The 20,908-nt window shown below is 44.5% G+C and overlaps 2 protein-coding genes across 5 annotated transcripts in view; both read left to right on the forward strand.

The window, feature by feature from the left end:
• The window catches only part of LOC121004097 (gastrula zinc finger protein XlCGF26.1-like), a 705,032-nt gene that overhangs the window by 127,234 nt on the left and 556,890 nt on the right, over nt 1-20,908 (forward strand). The window lies entirely within an intron of this gene.
• The window catches only part of LOC121004101 (zinc finger protein 883-like), a 38,679-nt gene that overhangs the window by 11,107 nt on the left and 6,664 nt on the right, over nt 1-20,908 (forward strand). For 3 of the 4 annotated variants that reach the window (XM_040436202.1, XM_040436204.1, XM_040436203.1), the window contains one exon: nt 14,529-18,008. The exons of the other annotated variant lie outside the window; for it this stretch is intronic. In XM_040436202.1, coding sequence (XP_040292136.1) covers nt 14,661-16,742 — 2,082 coding nt within the window. In that variant the 5' untranslated portion in view covers nt 14,529-14,660 and the 3' untranslated portion in view covers nt 16,743-18,008. Of the gene's footprint in view, nt 1-14,528; nt 18,009-20,908 lie in introns of those variants that run through there. 4 annotated transcript variants of the gene reach the window in all.

A 20,908-nucleotide genomic window follows, 5' to 3' on the forward strand; every position in this document is an offset into this window, starting at 1 on the left:
TTCCCGAGTGGGACTACCTAAAGAGGTTCTGACTTACCAAAGGACCCCTTTTATGTCCAAGGTCATGAAGGAACTCTAAGTTTCTCCACATAAAACAGCTACGGACGTCCGTGTATCATCCGCAAACGGATGGCCTGGTAGAGAGATTTAATCAAACATTAAAACACATGTTATAAAAAGAGTGGTGTCTAAGGATGGGAGAGACTGGGACCTTCTTCTGCCCTATCTCATGTTCGTAGTGCGAGAGGTGCCCCAGGGCTCTACTGGGTTCTTGCCCTTCGAACTGCTATATGGGAGACACCTTCACGGTCTGTTGGACATAGCCAAACAAGGGTGGGAACAACAACCCACACCACACAAAAGTGTTATTGAATACTTCACCCAGATGCAAGGACGGATGGAGACAGTGTTGCCTCTGGTCAGGGAGCATATGGAGGCAGCACAGCGAGCCCAGAGTAGGGTCTATAATCGGCAGGCTCGGGTCTGGAACTTTAACACGGGTGATCAGGTTTTGGTTCTGATACCAACCGTAGACAGTAAGTTCCTAGCTAGGTGGCAGGGGCCCTACGAGGTACTCGAGAAAGTGGTAGAGGTAAATTACAAGGTACACCAGCCGGGGCGGTCGAAAGCCGGAGCAGGTGTACCATGTGAATTTACTAAAATCATGGAAAGATAGGGAGTCCTCTACTGAAGACAGTCTGCGGCCAGGTTTTGTAGGAGAAAAGGTTCAGGCTCCTCAGTCTGATGCAAGAGAAGCAGTTTCCACAGTAAAAATTGCTGACAGCTTCTCCTCTAAACAGGCTCAGGAAGCCAGGGAGTTCATTAGTCGGAAAACAGATGTGTTCTCGGACCTCCCTGAACGCACTTCCATAATTCAGCATGACATTGTCACTGAGCCTCAGGCAAAAGTCTGGTTAAAACCATACTGGGTACCCGAGGCTCGGCGACAAGCCATCGCGGAGGATGTGCAGCTAATGCTGCAACTAAACGTCATTCAGGAGTCCACAAGTGAATGGGCCAGTCCGATAGTCTTAATACCCAAGCCTGACGGGACGTTACGGTTCTGTTACAATTTTCGCAAACTAAACACAATCTCCAAGTTTGATGCGTATCCCATGCCCCAGGTAGATGAGCTTATCGAGAGGTTAGGACAAGCCCAATATTTTTCTGTTTTGGACCTCACGAAGAGCTACTTGCAGGTGCCCTTAACGGAGGCTGCGTTTGTCACCCCTGAGGGGCTGTATCAGTATAAAGTGTTACCCTTTGGTCTGCATGGTGCCCCCGCCACGTTCCAATGACTCATTGACATTGTACTTCGTCCACATCATCGGTACGCGTTGGCTTACCTGGACGATATCATTATCCACAGTACCGACTGGGAAAGTCATCTACCCAAAGTGCAGGCTGTAGTGGACTCCCTTAGGAAGGCTGGACTGACCGCTAACCCAAAAAAATGTGAGATAGGGTTAGAGGAGACTAAGTACCTGGGGTATGTCATTGGACGTGGAGTCATCAAACCCCAAGTGAATAAAATAGAAGCGATTCGGAATTGGCCCCGATCTGTCACCATTAGGCAAGTAAAGTCGTTCCTGGGAATGGTGGGCTATTATTTGAGGTTTGTTCCCCATTTTAGCGGCTCCTTTGACAGGGCTCTTGAAGGGATGGAAGTCCGTGATGGTCCGCTGGAATCACCAGGCGGAAGAGGCTTATTCCGCGTTGAAGTCGGTCCTGTGCGGGTCACCGGTTTTGGTGACGCCCGACTTCAAGAGGGAGTTTGTGGTACACACCGATGCCTCTGAAGTAGACCTCGGAGCTGTACTCTCTCAGGAAATCAATGGGGAGGAACATCCCATTGTTTTCCTGAGCTGCAAACTCACCCCAGCCGAGACTAGGTACATTATAGTGGAGAGAGAGTGCCTGGCCATCAAATGGGCACTCGAGTCTCTCCGCTGTTATCTGTTAGGGAGAAAGTTCTGTCTGGTGACCGACCACTCCCCTCTCAAGTGTATGAGCCAGGCCAAAGAGAGGAATGCTCGGGTCACCAGATGGTACTTGTCATTACAGAACTTCAAGTTCTCAATGGAACACAGAGCAGGCCGCTTACAAGGAAACGCGGATGCCCTGTCCTGAGTACACTGTTTGGAAAGTGTTCACCCCTCAGGAGTCGTTGACGGAAGGTATGTGTCACCGTGGTTCCTGGCCTCGGTGAAGTAAGAGCCGATATTTTCAGGTGTCAGTGGCAGCTAATACTGATTGACACTTTGCTATTTTAGTATGGCTGCATAGCTGATCCGGGACAGCTCTTACTGGGAGTAGCCAAAGTGATGGGTACGTGACTACTCCCCTTGTTTCAGGCCGGGTCTTGACTGGCCTATAAAACCCAGCCAGCAGTGTCAGCTGTGAGTGATTACCTCTCTCTGACAGAGGAGCTCTTGCAATCACTGGTGTGGGAACTGAGCCCTATGCTGGGCTGAAAAGCTGAGTGTGTGTTGGGAGAGCAGGCCACCTAAAGCTTGCATTTTGACTGCTGGAGGCAGAACCGCCGACAAGGTGATTTTTTTTGTTATGCACAAACTTTCTACTTGGTGTGAACAAACACCAACCTTGCAAAGAGTTTTTGTTGTTTGACCTTATGTGTGAATAAACACGGACATTTGAATTACGAACTTGTACTTTGCCTCTGTACTGCACCTGCTTATCCCAACTACCAGAGCAATCCACACAATATATATATATATATATATACAGGACGGGAAATTACATAGGTGTCTCCCAAAAGATAATAAGACGATGTACAAGAGCGCATTATTGTGGAAAAAAACATTTCTCAGCTTTTATTTACATTTGAGCAAAAAGTGTCCAGTACAAAATTATTCATACCCTTCACAAACTGTCACAGTCTGTGGGAAAATCCAAAGTTCTATACCATTCCAAATAGTCCAAGCTGTTCTAAAGCATCCTAATTGTGGTCAGGACCTAAACGAGTGGAAGATGCCCAACCACCACCCCCCTACCTAATTGGCCTGAGGTGTGCCTTGGCCTCACTAGGTCGGTATGCCTGAAAAAGGGGGCATACCCTGAATGTGATGGTTGAATGACTGAATGAAGAATGGGAATGGGTGGGCAGGGGACGTCCGAATGCCGATGTGCTGCCTGGGAGAGCCAGACTGCTTAAGACAGGTACCGGCCCCTCCCACAAATCCAGGCTAGCCTGCGGCCAGCCTTAACACTTGTGGTCAGGACCTAAACGAGTGGAAGATGCCCAACCACCACCCCCCTACCTAATTGGCCTGAGGTGTGCCTTGGCCTCACTAGGTCGGTATGCCTGAAAAAGGGGGCAAAACCCACCAGTGAGGGAAGGATTGGCCTGAGGTGCTACTCTGCCAATGTACTGAATGCTTGGACCAGCTCCGCTTGTGGCTCCGGGATATACCGTACAAAGCACCCCGAGCGCCAGCGCCCCAAGTGTTTAATGATATGCACAGGGACTCCATGCTTGGACGCTGCGGATGCCGCACCGATGCGGAAAGAATGCCCCGAGAATTGAGCCGGATTCAATCCTACACTGGTCAACAGGATGCGAATATGTTTGATGAACTGGCTGGACGTCAGTGGACCAACAGGGAATGGAAGTAATGGGTCGGTGGGGCTGTGAAGACTAAGGGCCAGCAAGAGGTTGTCCAAGACTGTCACTGGACACCATGCGTTTGTGGTCTGGAAGAACTTAACTACATGGCCGGGACCTACCTGCCTTGTTTTGTTGTGAGGCAACTGTGAATGAGTTACTGCCCATCCTGACTAAATCTCCCTTGCGGAGAGCCACCGCCCCTTGTCTGGCCTGTGTCACTTCACCTGGTCTTAAAAACCCGTAAAACGCCAAGTACATCGCCGCCTTGATCACCAGGCTGGGAAGGACTCAGAATGGTGACAATGTGAGAACTTCCGACAGGCTACGAAACGTGTCCCCCTTAATAGGTCGACGGACCGACTTGACCGTGACCTGGCTTTTTTGAATGCCTCTGAGGATGGCCTTGATCGGGTGAGCTGAAAATATAGAGGGTCTGTCTGGCTCTTGAAGTGCCAAAAAATGCTGCACCCCAGCCAAATGTAGCCTAATGGTGTTGTAGGATAAAGCCAATACCGAATGACAATAAGACACGAAAGCCACCATATACTTGACCTGACCTGTGTCACCTCTAGGATATGCCAACTTAAAGTTCGAAAAAACCACCCACGCTCGGCGGTACGACCGCAACGTACTGGCCGACAAAGACTTGGTAATGAGTGAACTGGCGACCACCATCAGAGAGTCTAATCCAAGACCAGCAGCCGCCAGTCCGGTACCGGGGTGCCCACTGAGTCTGCTTCTGGGTTCTGTAAGAAAAAGCGAGAAAAATCAAAACGAGATAAAGCATCAGCTGCAACGTTGCTGACCCCGTCCAAAAACAGGGCATGAAAATGAAACCCCTGTTCCAGAGCTATCCAGGTCAATCTACGCATGAAAAGACATGATGAGTAACGATTTAGATCTGCCCTTGTTAATGATCTCTGCGGTCGCCATGTTGTCAGTGTGGAAAACCACCGTGTGACCCGACCACCTATGCCCCCAGACTATAGCAGCTGCTACGATAGGATAGATCTCGAACAATGCCGACATCTGAGAAAACCCCGGCAACTGTAGCACGTGTGTGGGCCATGAGCCGGCGAACCAATGTGAGCCAAATATGGCCGCGAAACCTACCGAGGCAGCCGCGTCTGAAAATACGTGTGGAAAATCAGAAGTGGCCCTCGGAATAAACATGGAAATGCCGTTCCACCCACTGAGAAATCTGTCCCACATGAACAGATCTGCTCGGGCGTTCGCAGTAAGATGCACTGATGCGTCCAAATCACTGGTCTGTTGTAATAAGACTAGCAATCTTGAAATGAATGATCTACCCTGAGGAATGATCCTCATGGCAAAGTATAACATGCCCAACAGAGACTGCAATTCTCTCTTGGTGCAAACCTGATACATGAGCAAGGAACGGACACCTGATTTGATTCTGTCGAGTTTGTCTTGTGGCAGACTGGCTGACATGGCACGTGAATCCAGAGAGATCCCCAAGAACGTGACAACCTGCGCAGGCCCTTCTGTTTTGTGTTCGGCCACTGGAACGTTTAACTCCTTGAAGACCTGCAAGAGAACCTGCAAGTCAACAGGTGCCTGTGAGGGTTCTTCGATCAACAGAAAATCATCCAGGTAGTGAATGACATTCTGGCAACCCTGTTCCAACAAAATCTATTCCAGTGCCTGCGCTAACCTGTCAAACAGACTGGGGCTGCTCTAGGAACCAAACGTCAACTTGGTGGCGAAATAGTACGCATCTCTCCATTTGATGCCATGCCACTGCCAGAGAGATGGGCTAATGGGCAGCAGTTTGAACGCATCAGAGACATCTGCTTTGGACAGCCAAGCCCCCATGCCTGTCTGAAGAATGACCTGGATAGCCTGGTCTACGGAAGTATACTTCAAGGAAATTCCTCGGACGGAATCAACGAGTTGAGACTAGGAACATGGGAAGAATGTGGAGCAGACAAATCATAAATCAAACGAAATTTATTGGAATATTTTCCCTGCACCACCCCCACCGGGCTCACCCTCCAAGTGCAGAAAGGAGGGGACTGGAAAGGACAATGATGAAACCCTTGTCCAGCTCAACTGCCAAGAGTGAATCCACCAGACCAGCATGTTTAGAAGCCGACTGCAAGTTGGGGCATTCATGAGTCTGCTGGGGCAAGGTGATGAGCCCAGTGTGAAACCCCCGTGAAAACCCTTCCACCAGGAATGTACGGAACGGCTGAACCGGATGAAGCCGCAGCAGCTGGTCTAGTGCCTCCACATTCACCCGGCTCAGTCACGCCGGCTTCAATGTGCAGACAGTGACCGGATGTGCCCTAAAACATGTGGCACAGACATGCAGGAGCCTGCACTGGCTGAAGTTGCAGATGGCGTAGACCACTGCAAACAACACAACAAACATCACAAAACAACAACAACAACAAAAAAAAAAACGAAGAAAGAAAAAGAGAAGAGGAAAAAAAAACAAAAAACCTGTTAACCCTACGACCTGCTGCCCGTAAGCTGACAAACAAGATGACGGAATCTAAGCCCCTCCCCTTCCCCCCCCAGCAGCGTGAAACGATTGAACGAAAAGCCTTCGAGGCTGACAGGGAGTATGATAGTCGTTTCCACTGACGTATGAAGCGAGCCCGAGTTTGTGTGAATCTGTGACGTGGCAGATTAATTAAAAACGAATACTGCGGGCTAAAGAACCTACAGACGTGGTAGGTGATGTATGTAAGTATAGGATTTGTGGAAAACAGACCGTATGACGTATGACACTAGTCTACGAGATGAAACGGGGTGTGTATGTCGTGCGAGCGTGTAGCTGTATTGGCGGATGTACCTATGCTAGAGGTGTATGGATGAAGCTTGGTGGATACATATTTTTTTTTTTTCTTTATTTGAACAACCCACTCTTTTTTTTTTTTTTTTTTAAACTTTATTTAACAATCCACTTGTAGCCCTTTTTTTTTTTTTGTCAAACTGCCTGATGTGCGAACTATGTGTCTAAGGTATGTATGTAGTGTATGTGATGAGTGTCAAACATGTGCACAAGCAGCAACCTTGTAAGTAATCAACTCAGTAATGGCACCAGGACCCAGCTGCCAGAGTTTAACCTGCTGAGCCCAGATGACTCGCAGCCCCTGTATGAACTTAGATACAGGTTATGCTGAGAGTGCTGAACAGGCAATGAGCTCCAACTATGTGACAATGCTGCCCATTGGTGCCAAAACTTGAATTGCATGTGCCTAAACGCAGTGAGGAGAAGCGATCCTCCGGCACACTTCCCCCTCTCTACACACCCTCCTCCACGTTGCCACGCTCCCCAAACAAACCAGTTATCTTGGAAAACGACCTGAACAGCTTGCAGACTGAAGGGAAAGGTACACCCGGCTTCTCTGAGATCCGACTCGTGCAGGACGCTTGCTGATGACGTCACACCCGGAAGTAGCAGACGTCCGAATGCCGACGTGCTGCCTGGGAGAGCCAGACTGCTTAAGACAGGTACCGGCCCCTCCCACAAATCCAGGCTAGCCTGCGGCCAGCCTTAACACTTACCCTGATTAATTGTGAACAGCTGTTTTAATCAACTCAACAAGTGAAAAACAGCAGCTCTCTGCAGTTGGTTTGTGGACAGTCATGGCTAAGACAAAGGAGCTCAGTGAGGACCTGCGGCTGCACATTGCGGCTGCTTACAAGTCAGAAAAGGGCTATAAGGCCATTTCTAAATGTTTTCAAGTTCCAGTGGCTACAGTGCAAAGTATTATTAAAAAATATGTTCCGCACTGTGGAAAATCTCAGAGGACGTGGTCGGAAGCCAAAAGCGACACCTGTGCTGGCCAGGAGGATAGTTAGAGAGGTGAAAAAGAATCCAAGGATCACCACCAAGGCCATCCTGGTGAATCTGGACTCTGCTGGTGGCAATGTCTCAAGGCAGACAATCCAACGGACACTGCACACTGCTGGGTTCCATGGATGCAGACCAAGGAGGACGCCACTTCTCCAGATAAGGCACACAAAAGCTTGCTTGGCCTTTGCAAAAGCTCATCTGGACAAAGAAGAAGACTTCTGGTCTTCTGTGTTATGGTCAAATGAAACGAAAATTTAATTGTTTGGTCACAATGATGTTATCTTCATTTGGCGTAAAAAAGAAGAAGCCTTCAACCCATAGAACACCATCCCCACTGTCAAACATGGTGGTGGGAACCTAATGCTTTGGGGGTGTTTTTCCGCCAATGGACCAGGGAACCTAATCACAGTAAACGGCACCATGAAAAAAGAGCAATACATGAGGATTCTCAACGACAACATCAGGCAGTCTGCAGAGAAACTTGGCCTTGGGCACCAGTGGACATTTCAGCATGACAATGACCCAAAAGTAGGTGAAGAAATGGTTTGACACAGCAAAAGTGGTGAAGAAATGGTTACAACAACATTAACGTTTTGGAGTGGCCCATCAGAGTCCAGACTTGAATCCAATTGAGAATCTGTGGAGGGAGCTAAAGATCAGGGTGATGGCAAGAAGACCCCCCAACCTGAAAGATTTGGAGCTCATTGCTAAAGATTCCAAAGGAGAAGAAATCCAGCTTATAAAAATCTGATCCTTTATTCCAAAAAGTCAAAATCTTTTTCCGGACACAGGATAAAAGTACAAGGTCTACATGTTTCGGACACTCAGATTACGGTCCTTACTCATGACATGGTTATGAGTAAGGACCGTAATCTGAGTGTCCGAAACATGTAGACCGTGTACTTTTATCCTGTGTCTGGAAAAAGTTTTTGACTTTTTGGAATAAAGGATCTAAATTTGTGGAAGCTGGATTTCTTCTCCTTTGGAATCTTATTCGTAGCCGAGTCCAGGCAACGTCCGTGCATCTGAAAATCGGAGATAGGTGAGCGCTGCAAAGACTTTCTCATTGCTAAAGAGGAATGGGCAAAAATACCTGTGGAGACATGCAAAAAGCTGGTATGCAATTATAGGAAGCGTTTGATTGCTGTAATAGCCAATAAAGGCTTTTCTATTGATTATTGAGAAGGGTATGAATTATTTTGGATTGGACACTTTTTGCTCAAATGTAAATAAAAGCTGAGAAATGTTTTTTTTTTCCACAATAATGCCTCTTGTACATCGTCTTATTATCTTTTGGGAGACACCTATGTCATTTCCCGTCAAAAAATTACTTGCTGGTTGAATAAAAGTAACTTTAAAGGGCTTCTGTCACCCCACTAAACTGTTTTTTTTTTTTTTTGGTTACTTATAATCCCTATACTGCGATTTATGCATACATACTGTAATTAATCATTTTGGTTCAGCAGCTTATGTTAAAAACTTACTTTTAAAATATGCAAATTACCTTGCTACCAGCAAGTAGGGCGGCTACTTGCTGGTAGCAGCCGCATCCTCCTATCCTAAAGACGCCCCCTCCGCATGTTGATTGACAGGGCCAGCGGACGGGATCTTTCTCTGCTGGTCCTGTTTGCATTCAAAATCTGGCGCCTGCGCCGTACCTGTCTTCAGTCAGGCGCATTGAGGATGGAGCGGCTGAGCGAGCGTCTGCCTCTCAGTGCGCCTGCGCCGACTGAAGACAGGTACGGCGCAGGCGCCAGATTTTGAATGCAAACAGGGCCAGCAGAGAAAGATCCCGTCCGCTGGCCCTGTCAATCAACATGCGGAGGGGGCGTCTTTAGGATAAGAGGATGTGGCTGCTACCAGCAAGTAGCCGCCCTACTTGCTGGTAGCAAGGTAATTTGCATATTTTAAAAGTACGTTTTTAAATGGAACCTGTCACCTGGATTTTGGGTATAGAGATTTAGAAACGCTCAGTGAGGGCAGCATAGTAGAGGTGACAGGTTCCCTTTAACATAATCTGCTGAACCAAAATGATTAATTACAGTATGTATGCATAAATCGCAGTATAGGGATTATAAGTAACAACAAAAAAAAACTGTTTAGTGGGGTGACAGAAGCCCTTTAAGTCAAAATTTACCAGGGGTATGAATAATTATGGGCAGCACTGTGTGTATATATATATATATATATATATATATATATAAACAATGGCAGCACATCAGGCCAAATATAAATATGGAGGTGGAGGCCAATGGATCCGGCAACAAATCCAGGACAATATAAGAATTAGAAAAAATGGCAACACTCTCACAATAAATGAGTGAAAAGAAAAACACTTTATTCACCCCTGTGGTCACAACTAGGGATGAGCGAACTTGTGCTACCACGGACCATAACAAAGGGTCTATTCACACGTCCGTATAATGGGTCCGCATCCGTTCCGCAATGTTGCGGACTAATTCATTTCAATGGGGCTGCAAAAGATGCGGACAGCACCTTCCGTTCTGCGGCCCCGCAAAAAAATAGAGCATGTCCTATTCTTGTCCGCAGCCACAGACAAGAATAGGCATTTCTATCATAGTGCCAGCCATGTGCGGTCTGCAAAGTGCGGCTGGCACATGGCCAATGTCCGTGTTTGGTGGGTCCGCAATTTGCGGACCGCAAAACAGTTGCGGACGTGTGAATGGACCCTTATGGTAGCGGAATCCATAACGGAATTCTTAGATGACGTGAGCCTTGTACGCCGAACTCGAAGCACAAGTTCACTCAACACTAGTCACAACATTTTAGCTCATAGGTTGAAAAAAAGACTCTGTGAATGAGCTGAAAACAGTGCGACCACAGGAGTGAATAAAGTGTTTGAGAGTGCTGTAATTTTTTTCTGATATACAGTACAGACCAAAAGTTTGGACACACCTTCTCATTCAAAGAGTTTTCTTTATTTTCATGACTATGAAAATTGTAGATTTACACTGAAGGCATCAAAACTATGAATTAACACATGTGGAATTATATACATAACAAACAAGTGTGAAACAACTGAAAATATGTCATATTCTAGGTTCTTCAAGGTAGCCACCTTTTGCTTTGATTACTGCTTTGCACACTCTTGGCATTCTCTTGATGAGCTTCAAGAGTTAGTCCCCTGAAAAGGTTTTCACTTCACAGGTGTGCCCTGTCAGGTTTAATAAGTGGGATTTCTTGCCTTATAAATGGGGTTGGGACCATCAGTGGCGTTGAGGAGAAGTCAGGTGGATACACAGCTGATAGTTCTACTAAATAGAATGTTAGAATTTTTATTATGGCAAGAAAAAAGCAGCTAAGTAAAGAAAAACGAGTGGCCATCATTACTTTAAGAAATGAAGGTCAGTCAGTCAGCCGAAAAATTGGGAAAACTTTGAAAGTAAGGGCTATTTGACCATGAAGGAGAGTGATGGGGTGCTGCGCCAGATGACCTGGCCTCCACAGTCACCGGACCTGAACCCAATCGAGATGGTTTGGGGTGAGCTGGACCGCAGAGTGAAGGCAAAAGGGCCAACAAGTGCTAAGCATCTCTGGGAACTCCTTCAGACTGTTGGAAGACCATTTCAGGGGACTACCTCTTGAAGCTCATCAAGAGAATGCCAAGAGTGTGCAAAGCAGTAATCAAAGCAAAAGGTGGCTACTTTGAAGAACCTAGAATATGACATATTTTCAGTTGTTTCACACTTTTTTGTTATGTATATAATTCCACATGTGTTAATTCATAGTTTTGATGCCTTCATAGTCATGAAAATAAAGAAAACTCTTTGAATGAGAAGGTGTGTCCAAACTTTTGGTCTGTACTGTATATATACAGTCAGGTCCATAAATATTGGGACATCAACACAATTCTAACATTTTTAGCTCTATACACCATCACAATGGATTTGAAATGAAACTAACAAGATGTGCTTTAACTGCAGACTGTCAGCTTTAATTTGAGGGTATTTACATCCAAATCAGGTGAACGGTGTAGGAATTACAACAGTTTGCATATGTGCCTCCCACTTGTTAAGGGACCAAAAGTAATGGGACATAATAATAATCATAAATCAAACTTTCACTTTTTAATACTTGGTTGCAAATTCTTTGCAGTCAATTACAGCCTGAAGTCTGGAACGCATAGACATCACCAGACGCTGGGTTTCCTCCCTGGTGATGCTCTGGCAGGCCTCTACTGCAATTGTCTTCAGTTCCTGCTTGTTCTTGGGGCATTTTCCCTTCAGTCTTGTCTTCAGCAAGTGAAATGCATGCTCAATCGGATTCAGGTCAGGTGATTGACTTGGCCATTGCATAACATTCCACTTCTTTCCCTTAAAAAATTTTTGGTTGCTTTTGCAGTATGCTTTGGGTCATTGTCCATCTGCACTGTGAAGCGCCGTCCAATGAGTTCTGAAGCATTTGGCTGAATATGAGATAATATTGCCCGAAACACTTCAGAATTCATCCTGCTGCTTTTGTCAGCAGTCACATCATCAATAAAATACAAGAGAACCAGTTCCATTGGCAGCCATACATGCCCACGCCATGACACTACCACCACCATGCTTCACTGATGAGGTGGTATGCTTAGGATCATGAGCAGTTCCTTTCCTTCTCCATACTCTTCTCTTCCCATCACTCTGGTACAAGTTGATATTGGTCTCATCTGTCCATAGGATGTTGTTCCAGAACTGTGAAGGCTTTTTTAGATGTCGTTTGGCAAACTCTAATCTGGTCTTCCTGTTTTCGAGGCTCACCAATGGTTTACATCTTGTGGTGAACCCTCTGTATTCACTCTAGTGAAGCCTTCTCTTAATTGTTGACTTTGACACACATACACCTACCTCCTGGAGAGTGTTCTTGATCTGGCCAACTGTTGTGAAGGGTGTTTTCTTCACCAGGGAAAGAATTCTTTGGTCATGCAACTCAGTTGTTTTCGTGGTCTTCCGGGTCTTTTGGTGTTGCTGAGCTCACCGGTGCGTTCCTTCTTTTTAAGAATGTTCCAAACAGTTGTTTTGCCCACGCAATGTTTTTGCTATCTTTCTGATGGGTTTGTTGTGTTTTTTCAGCCTAATGGCTTGCTTCACTGATAGTGACAGCTCTTTGGATCTCATCTTAAGAGTTGACAGCAACAGATTCCAAATGCCAATAGCACACTTGAAATGAACTCTGGACCTTTTATCTGCTCATTGTAATTGGGATAATGAGGGAATAACACACACCAGGCCATGGAACAGCTGAGAATCCAATTGTCCCATTACCTTTGGTCCCTTAACAAGTGGGAGGCATATATGCAAACTGTTGTAATTCCTACACCGTTCACCTGATTTGGATGTAAATACCCCCAAATTAAAGCTGACAGTCTGCAGTTAAAGCACATCTTGTTCATTTCATTTCAAATCCATTGTGGTGGTGTATAGAGCCAAAACTGTTAGAATTGTGTCGATGTCCCAATATTTATGGACCTGACTGTATATATATATATATATATATATATATATATTTATTTCTTATATAAGTAATGTAAAGTACAACTAGCTTAGTTGCCCATAGCAAGCAATCAGATTCCACCTTTCATTTTTCACAGCTTCATTGTCTGTAAGTACTTCCTTTGAATCCATTCTGTGTGTGAAGGTTACAATCCACTCTAAGGAGCAGATTTATCACAGCCCGAGGACGTATACGAGTCTATGATAACCAAGGGCACTGCTGGATGCTACGCCTGATTTATGACGAAGCGTATGCCTCATCATAAATCGGGCGCAGTTTCCAGCAGTCCTTCTGCCTGAACCGAAATCTGTGCCAGCCAGAAAACTGACATAGAAGATGATAAATGTGGCTGGGCGACCGGCCACACCCCCCTTCTCGGGAAAGTGCCAAGGCTGGTGGGGCAACGACACAATTTTTTTTGTACATCTGCCATTGAAAAACAAAATTGGCGTATTTTATTGATAAATGTGAGCTTATATATGTAGGAGGCTGAATGCCTGATTGTACACACTGGATAGCTTAAGTGGATACTAAAGTGGGAGGTCTACAGTCCCAGGAAACCAGTTATGGTAGCTCTTTCTGAGATACGGACATTGTGGATTTCACTTACATTGACGGATAAAAATTAAAATGTAAGGAACGAAATTCAAACATGCACCAAATTTCCTGCAGCGATCAAATGAGTCTATTGTGAAGCCAACAAACTAAAGAAATCTGCAAGTTCTTTCTGTTATGTCTCTGCAAATATGGATCTGTGAGAACAATAGAAAATTCTCTCCAAACCAAAAAGTGAAAGCAAACAAGACCTACAAGTAGCAACACACTGCTTTATGCACAAAGACACATTCAAACACTGAAAACGTGAATAAAAGTAGATTGCATTACTGCTATACTTACTATATGCAAATTATAAGCTGTTTGTGCACATTTTTTAAAATCAAAATTGTGTTGGGCCCATCTACCAGCGACAAGGTGGCTTCCAAAAGACGGGACCTACACTAAATTACTTGCCTCTCTTGAGCTTTTAGCCTACAAAATTCAGGGCGAAAAGTGGATTTTTTGAGAGGAACTTTTAATGGTGCAGTAAATCCTTCAATTAATAGGGAGACATCTAGTTCATAAGGAGGAAGAATAAAAGAAAATGTTTTTGATAAGGTTTCCTCGACATTTGAAAAATGACAGGATAGAAGCTGTACATATGTCCAGAATATGGTCAGTGTTGCAGAAGAAGCACCAGTCTTCTTGTACTTCTTGATGGCAAAGGGAAAAGGCTTTACTTTCAAACCACAGGATGATGGCAACAAGCAAAGGATCTTAAAGGAGCATTTTTAATCCTTCAGTGTTTTCACATTTCTTGACAGAGATACCATTTTGGCTCTGTACCTATCCAATGAGCTCATTCACAGACCGTTACAAAATACATCAATAAATGAGAATGTGTTCATTTACTTATTCTTATATAATGAAACCTCTTTCGTAGTATTAACCAATTCTATTTAGACATGGGTTTGGATTTAAGATTTCGGTGAATGCGGGTTTACTGTTTATAAGTACTTATTTTATATTTCTTTCTAACAGGTCTATGAAAGGTCATCACGGAACTGGAAGACACCATTATTTAAGTCCACTGGTAAATTGAAGGTTGGTTAATAAACAAAGAATATAAAAAATTTAAAAAACACTACAAAAATTAGCAACTGCTTTCATGCGATGGAAAAGTCAGTAGCAAATGAAGAAAAAGACCTGAATATTAATGTAACCATTAAACAGATAGAATATAACCTAAAGGAACACGTAACATTGGAGCCATATGAAGAAAAAGGCCTATCAGATGATGACCTTCATAAAAACACTGCTCATGAACACATCTCATGTAAGAATCTTAATAAAGAACCGTTCTTAAAAGATGGAGTATACCTTTCAGATGCTGACATTAATACAGCCACAAATCCTACCCAACAATATCTATCTCAAATTAAGGAGGAACCACTCTTACAGTATGGAGAAAATCTTATTAAATACAATATTTCTCTACCATCAGATGATGCAAAACATCCATCTTCTAATATTAAAGAAGAACCAGTCTTACTTGACGGAGAAAGTCTTATTGAACGCAACATTTCTATACTCTCAGATCATACAAAACAACATCCATACTCAAATATTAAGGAAGAAACAGTCGTGTATGAAGGAGGAAACCCCTCAGACCCAAACATTCTGACAACTATGGATAACACACAACATTCATCTCTTTGTCTTAAGGAGGAATCCACCTCATATGATGGACAAAACCTCACAGACCCCAACATCTGTACACCCACAGATCATGCACCACAACAGCCAGCTACTCATATTAAGGAGGAACCATCCTTGTGTAGAAGAAATGACATAGACCCCAAACTGTATACACCCACAGATCATACCCAGTCTCCATCTACTCAAGTGAAGGTGGAATTGGTGTCATATGATGAAGGCAACCTCAAAGACACAATCAGCAATGCACCCACAGATCATACAGAACAGTGTGCACTCAAAATTAAGGAGGAACCAGAATATTTTGAAGCTGAAAACCTTGTGGATGCTGTTATTCATAAACATGTAGATCATATTAAACAACAATTCAAGCTCTGTGATGACAGGAGACTTGCAAACAACAGTATTAACTCTTTTACTATTACTGGTGAGTATATTGAAGGAATTGATCAAACCGAAGAGAAAAAGAAGGGCTCTGTACTAAAATCTGCTTCTCCATCCTTTGAGACATCAAAGACCCTGTATACCTGCCCTGTATGTAAGAGAGGTTTTAATAACCATGGTAATCTTGTGAGACATCGGGAGACACACAAAGGAAAGAAAATGACTTGCACAGAGTGTGGGGCCGACTTCTGTAATAAAACTGATCTCTCAGCGCACGTACGAACTCACAAAATTAGCAGAAGTCTATACTGCTCAGAATGTGATAAGATATTTGCCAGCAACTCTCATCTTATCATCCATGAGAGAATTCACACAGGGGAGAAGCCATTTGCCTGTTCAGAATGTGGGAAACGTTTTTCCAATAAGTCCAATCTTGCCGAACACATGAGGGTCCACACTGGATCAAAACAATTTGGTTGCACAGTTTGTGGAAAATCGTATGCGCGGAAAGACAATCTTATCAGCCACCAGCGAATTCATGAAGAAGTGACATTAACGTGTTCTAAATGTGGGCGCAGTTTTGTCAATGAGTACAAGTTTATCCGACATCAGAAATTCCACACATTGGACAGACCCTTCTCTTGCAGCCTTTGTGGGAAACGCTTTACCCATAAGGCTTTGCTCCTTAGGCATGAGCGAACGCACATAGATATGAAACCATTTTTGTGTTCAGACTGTGGGAAGTGTTTCCTGAAACAAGGTGAACTGATAAAGCATCAGAGATCTCACACTGGAGAGAAACCATTCACTTGTGTCGAATGTGGAAAGTGTTTTAGCACAGGGTCAGGTCTCATAAACCATAAAAAAATACACACCAGTGAAAAACCTTTTGCCTGTTCCGAATGTGGTAACAGGTTCAAGCAGAAAAACAACCTTGTTAGACACCAGAGAGTTCATACTGTGCAGAAACCATATGCCTGTGCCGACTGCGGCAAAGGATTTACTACCAAGTCAAACTTTAACATACATCAGAGGATTCACACAGTGAGAAGACAGCTCTCCTGCCCCAAATGTGGCAAACATTTCCCATATAAAAGCAAACTAAAGGAACACATGGAAAGTCATGAGAAGAGTGATGATCCACAGCTAAACTAAAATAAGACTGAGATTTTCAACCTCATGCGCTCTTCTGTCCATATAAACTGTCTGTAGGCATTTCATTAAAACCCATAGAGATGTATCAGCAATCAGTGGTACCCATGCAGTTCTGCCCGAACTTCTACTAACATGGCTGACGAATGTTATCAAGTTTTTACCCTCAGGCGCCACTTGCATGCTCTATTATGTTTGATTCTCCATCCATACTGTAGATGCCAGACTGCCAAAAGGGCCACAGAGTGGCAATTGGTAATTGATTTCTTGGATGGAAAAACATGACTGATCAGTCAAAAGTTGTCAATTTCAGCTGATGTTTATTTCATGTCTATATCCAGCTTTACTCGATACTTTACCAATCCCTTATTTTGTATTATTATTGCTGTATTAACGTCTGCGGTATAATTGCATCAATGCTAACAAGTGATTACCTTCTTACCTTTATGACCTCCACGCAGTAATGCATTGGTATGACACATAAAACTGTCTTCTGTGATGACAATAAATCTTTTTTATAAAAAAAAAATGCTTTTCCTTGTCTGATTACCATCCTCAGGGGCGGACTGGCTGTAGACCCTACAGGAATATTTCCCAGTGGGCCTATGCCAGAGGGCCACCTAAACCCTCCTCTTGGCCAAAAGCCAGGTACAAAAAGATCTGATGCGCTCAGCATTAATTAATTTAGGCAGTATTTTGTGCTGCACTGTGTTATATGTAGTATTTTGTACTGCACTGTGGTATCTGAGGCCACTTTTAGTTTTTTTTCCCAGGGCCACTTTAAGTTACCAGTCTGCCCCTGACCATCCTGGGGATCTATATCTATGAAAATGATTTACTGCAGTAAAATAAAGCAGGTCTCAGCTGTCATATCGTGCCATCAGAAACTACTTTTTAGACTGTCTGATTACCATCCTCAGGGGCGGACTGGCCATAGATAGTCCGCCCCTGAGGATATCTCCCGATGGGCCTATGCCAGAAGGCCACCTAAACCCTCCTCTTGGCCAAAAGGCAGGTACAAAAAAATCAGATGCTCTCAGCATTAATTAATTTAGGCAGTATTTTGTGCTGCACTGTGGTATATGGTTCTACTGAGGTAGTATTTTGTACTGCATTGTGGTATCTGGGGCCACTTTTAGTTTTTTTTTGCAGGGCCACTTTAAGTTACCAGTCCACCCCTGACCATCCTGGGGGATCTATATCTATGAAAATTATTTACTGCAGTAAAATAAAGCAGGTCTCAGCTGTCATATCCTGTCAGCAGAAACTAATTTTGTTGACTTTATGATTAAAGGGGTTGTCTGGTTAATTACACTTAAAGGGGTATTCTCATCTTCCCTTTTCATACTTACCTTCTTTGAGCGCGACGTTCACTTCCTGGATTCTTCTCCCGGCCGGGCCACGCTTGCGCAGAAGACTGAAGATTTTCTCCCGGCCGGGCCGCGCAATGTCCTGAACGCGCACGCCGCCGCGCATGCGCCATGGTGACTTATTCCTGGCCTGTATAGTACAGAGCCGGCGTGCGCGTTCGCGGCTCTGTACTATACTGGCCAGGAAGAAGTCATCATGGCGCATGTGCGGCGGCATGCGCGTTCAGGACATTGCCCGGCCAGGAGAGAATCTTCAGTCTTTTGCGCAAGCGCGGCCCGGCGGGATTCGACAGGAGAGGTGGCCGTAACCAGGGGAGACCAAAGACAACATCAGGTAAGAGGGGACTTATTTTCTAAAAAAGGGTGGGAATTGGGTAATAACATTTATTAATAACATGTATTTAGAAAAAGGATCACTGTCAAATCATTAACAGATTTAACAGTGATCATTAAGATGAGAATACCCCTTTAAAGGGATTCTGTCACCAGATTTAACCCGATTAAGCTAGCTGACATTAGTGATGTGCTAATGTCAGCTAAACCTAACTAGCCTATTCCTACTTTTATCTATGCCCCTACTTTTATCTATTACGAAATTTTACTTTTATAATATGCTAATTAGCCTCTAGGAGCAGGGGAGGTCGTTGTTCCTGCTCCTAGAGGCTCCGTTCTCCCACCTTTGTCGCCTCCCTCCAAGTCCTGATTGACAGGGTCAGGCAGCGCTCGCATCTGTCTGCCAGCCCTGTGCTCTGGTGAAATCTATCGCCGTTCAGCATTCGGCACAGGCGCGGTGAGGGATAGACGCTTGCAGGCTGACAGCTTCCTCACCGCACCTGCGAGCGTCTTTCTTTCAACGTGCCTGCGCCGAATACTGAACGGCGCGAGATTTCACCAGAGCACAGGGCTGGCAGACGGATGCGAGCGCTACCTGGCCCTGTCAATCAGGACTTGGAGGGAGGCGACAAAGGTGGGAGAAGGGAGCCTCTGGGAGCAGTAACAACGCCCCCCCCCCCCCCCGCCCCTGCTCCTAGAGGCTAATTAGCATATTATAAAAGTTAGATTTCTGGCGTAACGGGGGCATAGATAAAAGTAGGAATAGGCTAGTTAGGTTTAGCTGACATACATGATAAAAAATTGAGGAATGCAGGAAAGTGAGGATTAAACCCTCTAGACCCAAGGACAATGCAGTTATCAGTGTAATTGCAGATAATACTGTTGTGTATGCAGTGCACCAGAGCAAAAAGTATAACAAGTGTGGCCCTACACACATGTATATTAGTTCGCCACAAAAGTGGCATATAAATGAAAATGAATCATCTAACAGGGTGAGGGCCACCTAACCGTAGGTAACAATATCAAATATAATGCTGGCAAAAGCATAGACAAGAGTGAGCAACATGAGCATATATATCGTAACAAACCTGGCTGGAGGAGCGGCCCAACGTCCGTTTCGCAGTCGCGCTTTTGTTATTTGCAATTACACAGATAACTGCATTGTCCTTGGGTCTGGAGGGTTTAATCCTCACTTTCCTGCATTCCTCGATTTTTTTTATCATGTATGTCATTTTATTTGTTATAATAAAGATGGATTGATTTGTCATTTGCGTGTTGGTTTAAATTATATAGGAGTTGATGGTTGTACACCACGCGTTGTATTCTGCTGGTTTCAGCAAGTGTTGTTATTAGGTTTAGCTGACATTAGCACATCGCTAATGTCAGCTAGCTTAATAGGGTTAAATCTGGTGACAGAATCCCTTTAACCTTTTTAAAAAAAAGGGGTCAGAATGGCATTAAAATAAAAATAAGTGAAACGCACCTTATCGGTCCTGGGTCCCCACTGATCTCTACTTCCTCAGCACCTAACTGAGGGAAGTGACCACTGTTTCCAATGATTGGCTGGCTGAGCGGTAATTTTCTGTGTGTTGACCAAGAGGTAGAGACCAACAAGGACCTAAGGGGCATTGGTACGGGAGCGGCAGGGGATTGGAAAGGTGACTCACTTTTTTTATGTCATTCAGACCCTTTTTTCTTTTTTTTTTATATGTTACTGGCTGGACAACCACTTTAAAGGGAATTGCCTCCTTTTGCTGTCTTGATTCCTTTTTTTCATCACATTATACACTGCTTGTATCCAGGGGTTACGACCACCCTGCAACCCAGCAGCGGTGGCTGCGCTTTCACACTATAGGAAAAAGTGCTGGCCTATATGCACTCCTGATCTCCAGGAAGGCTAGCGCGTTTTCCTATAGTGTGCAAGCATGGCCAACGCTGCTAGGTTGCAGGGTGGTCGTAACCCCTGAAAACGAGCAGTGTATTATGTGATGGAAAAATGAGTCAAACTACCAAAGGAGGCAATATGGATAACAGTACATTAGTAAGTGCCTTGCCTTGTATTAACTTTATCTACATGATAAATGCTATTTGTTGAAGTGAGACAACCCCTTTAACGCACAGAACTTTTCACATGGTAAAGCCTCCCGAAGGTACGAGTTATTACAGTGACTTGTCTGTTGGCCAGCATTGTGCCAAGCTGCAGACACTCTGACTTCTTACACTTGAAAGTACTTCTGATGTGTAGCTTGGATATGAAGGTCACTATTTTAAACCAGTGTTGGCCCTGATTCCCCTATTAGCATTTGTAGGCCAAAAGTGCATGTTATTTTAGTAGAACTGAGTGGAGGGAAGGGAGGAACAGTGGCTAGTAAACATCTCTGAACCTGAATTGTCTCGACAGTATTTGTAGGCAAAGTCTGACCTAATATACTGTATAGTAGTAACACCTTGTCTGATTTAGGACTC

This window comes from Bufo bufo, chromosome 6, assembly GCF_905171765.1.
Source record: "Bufo bufo chromosome 6, aBufBuf1.1, whole genome shotgun sequence".
In the NCBI taxonomy this organism is placed as follows: domain Eukaryota; kingdom Metazoa; phylum Chordata; class Amphibia; order Anura; family Bufonidae; genus Bufo; species Bufo bufo.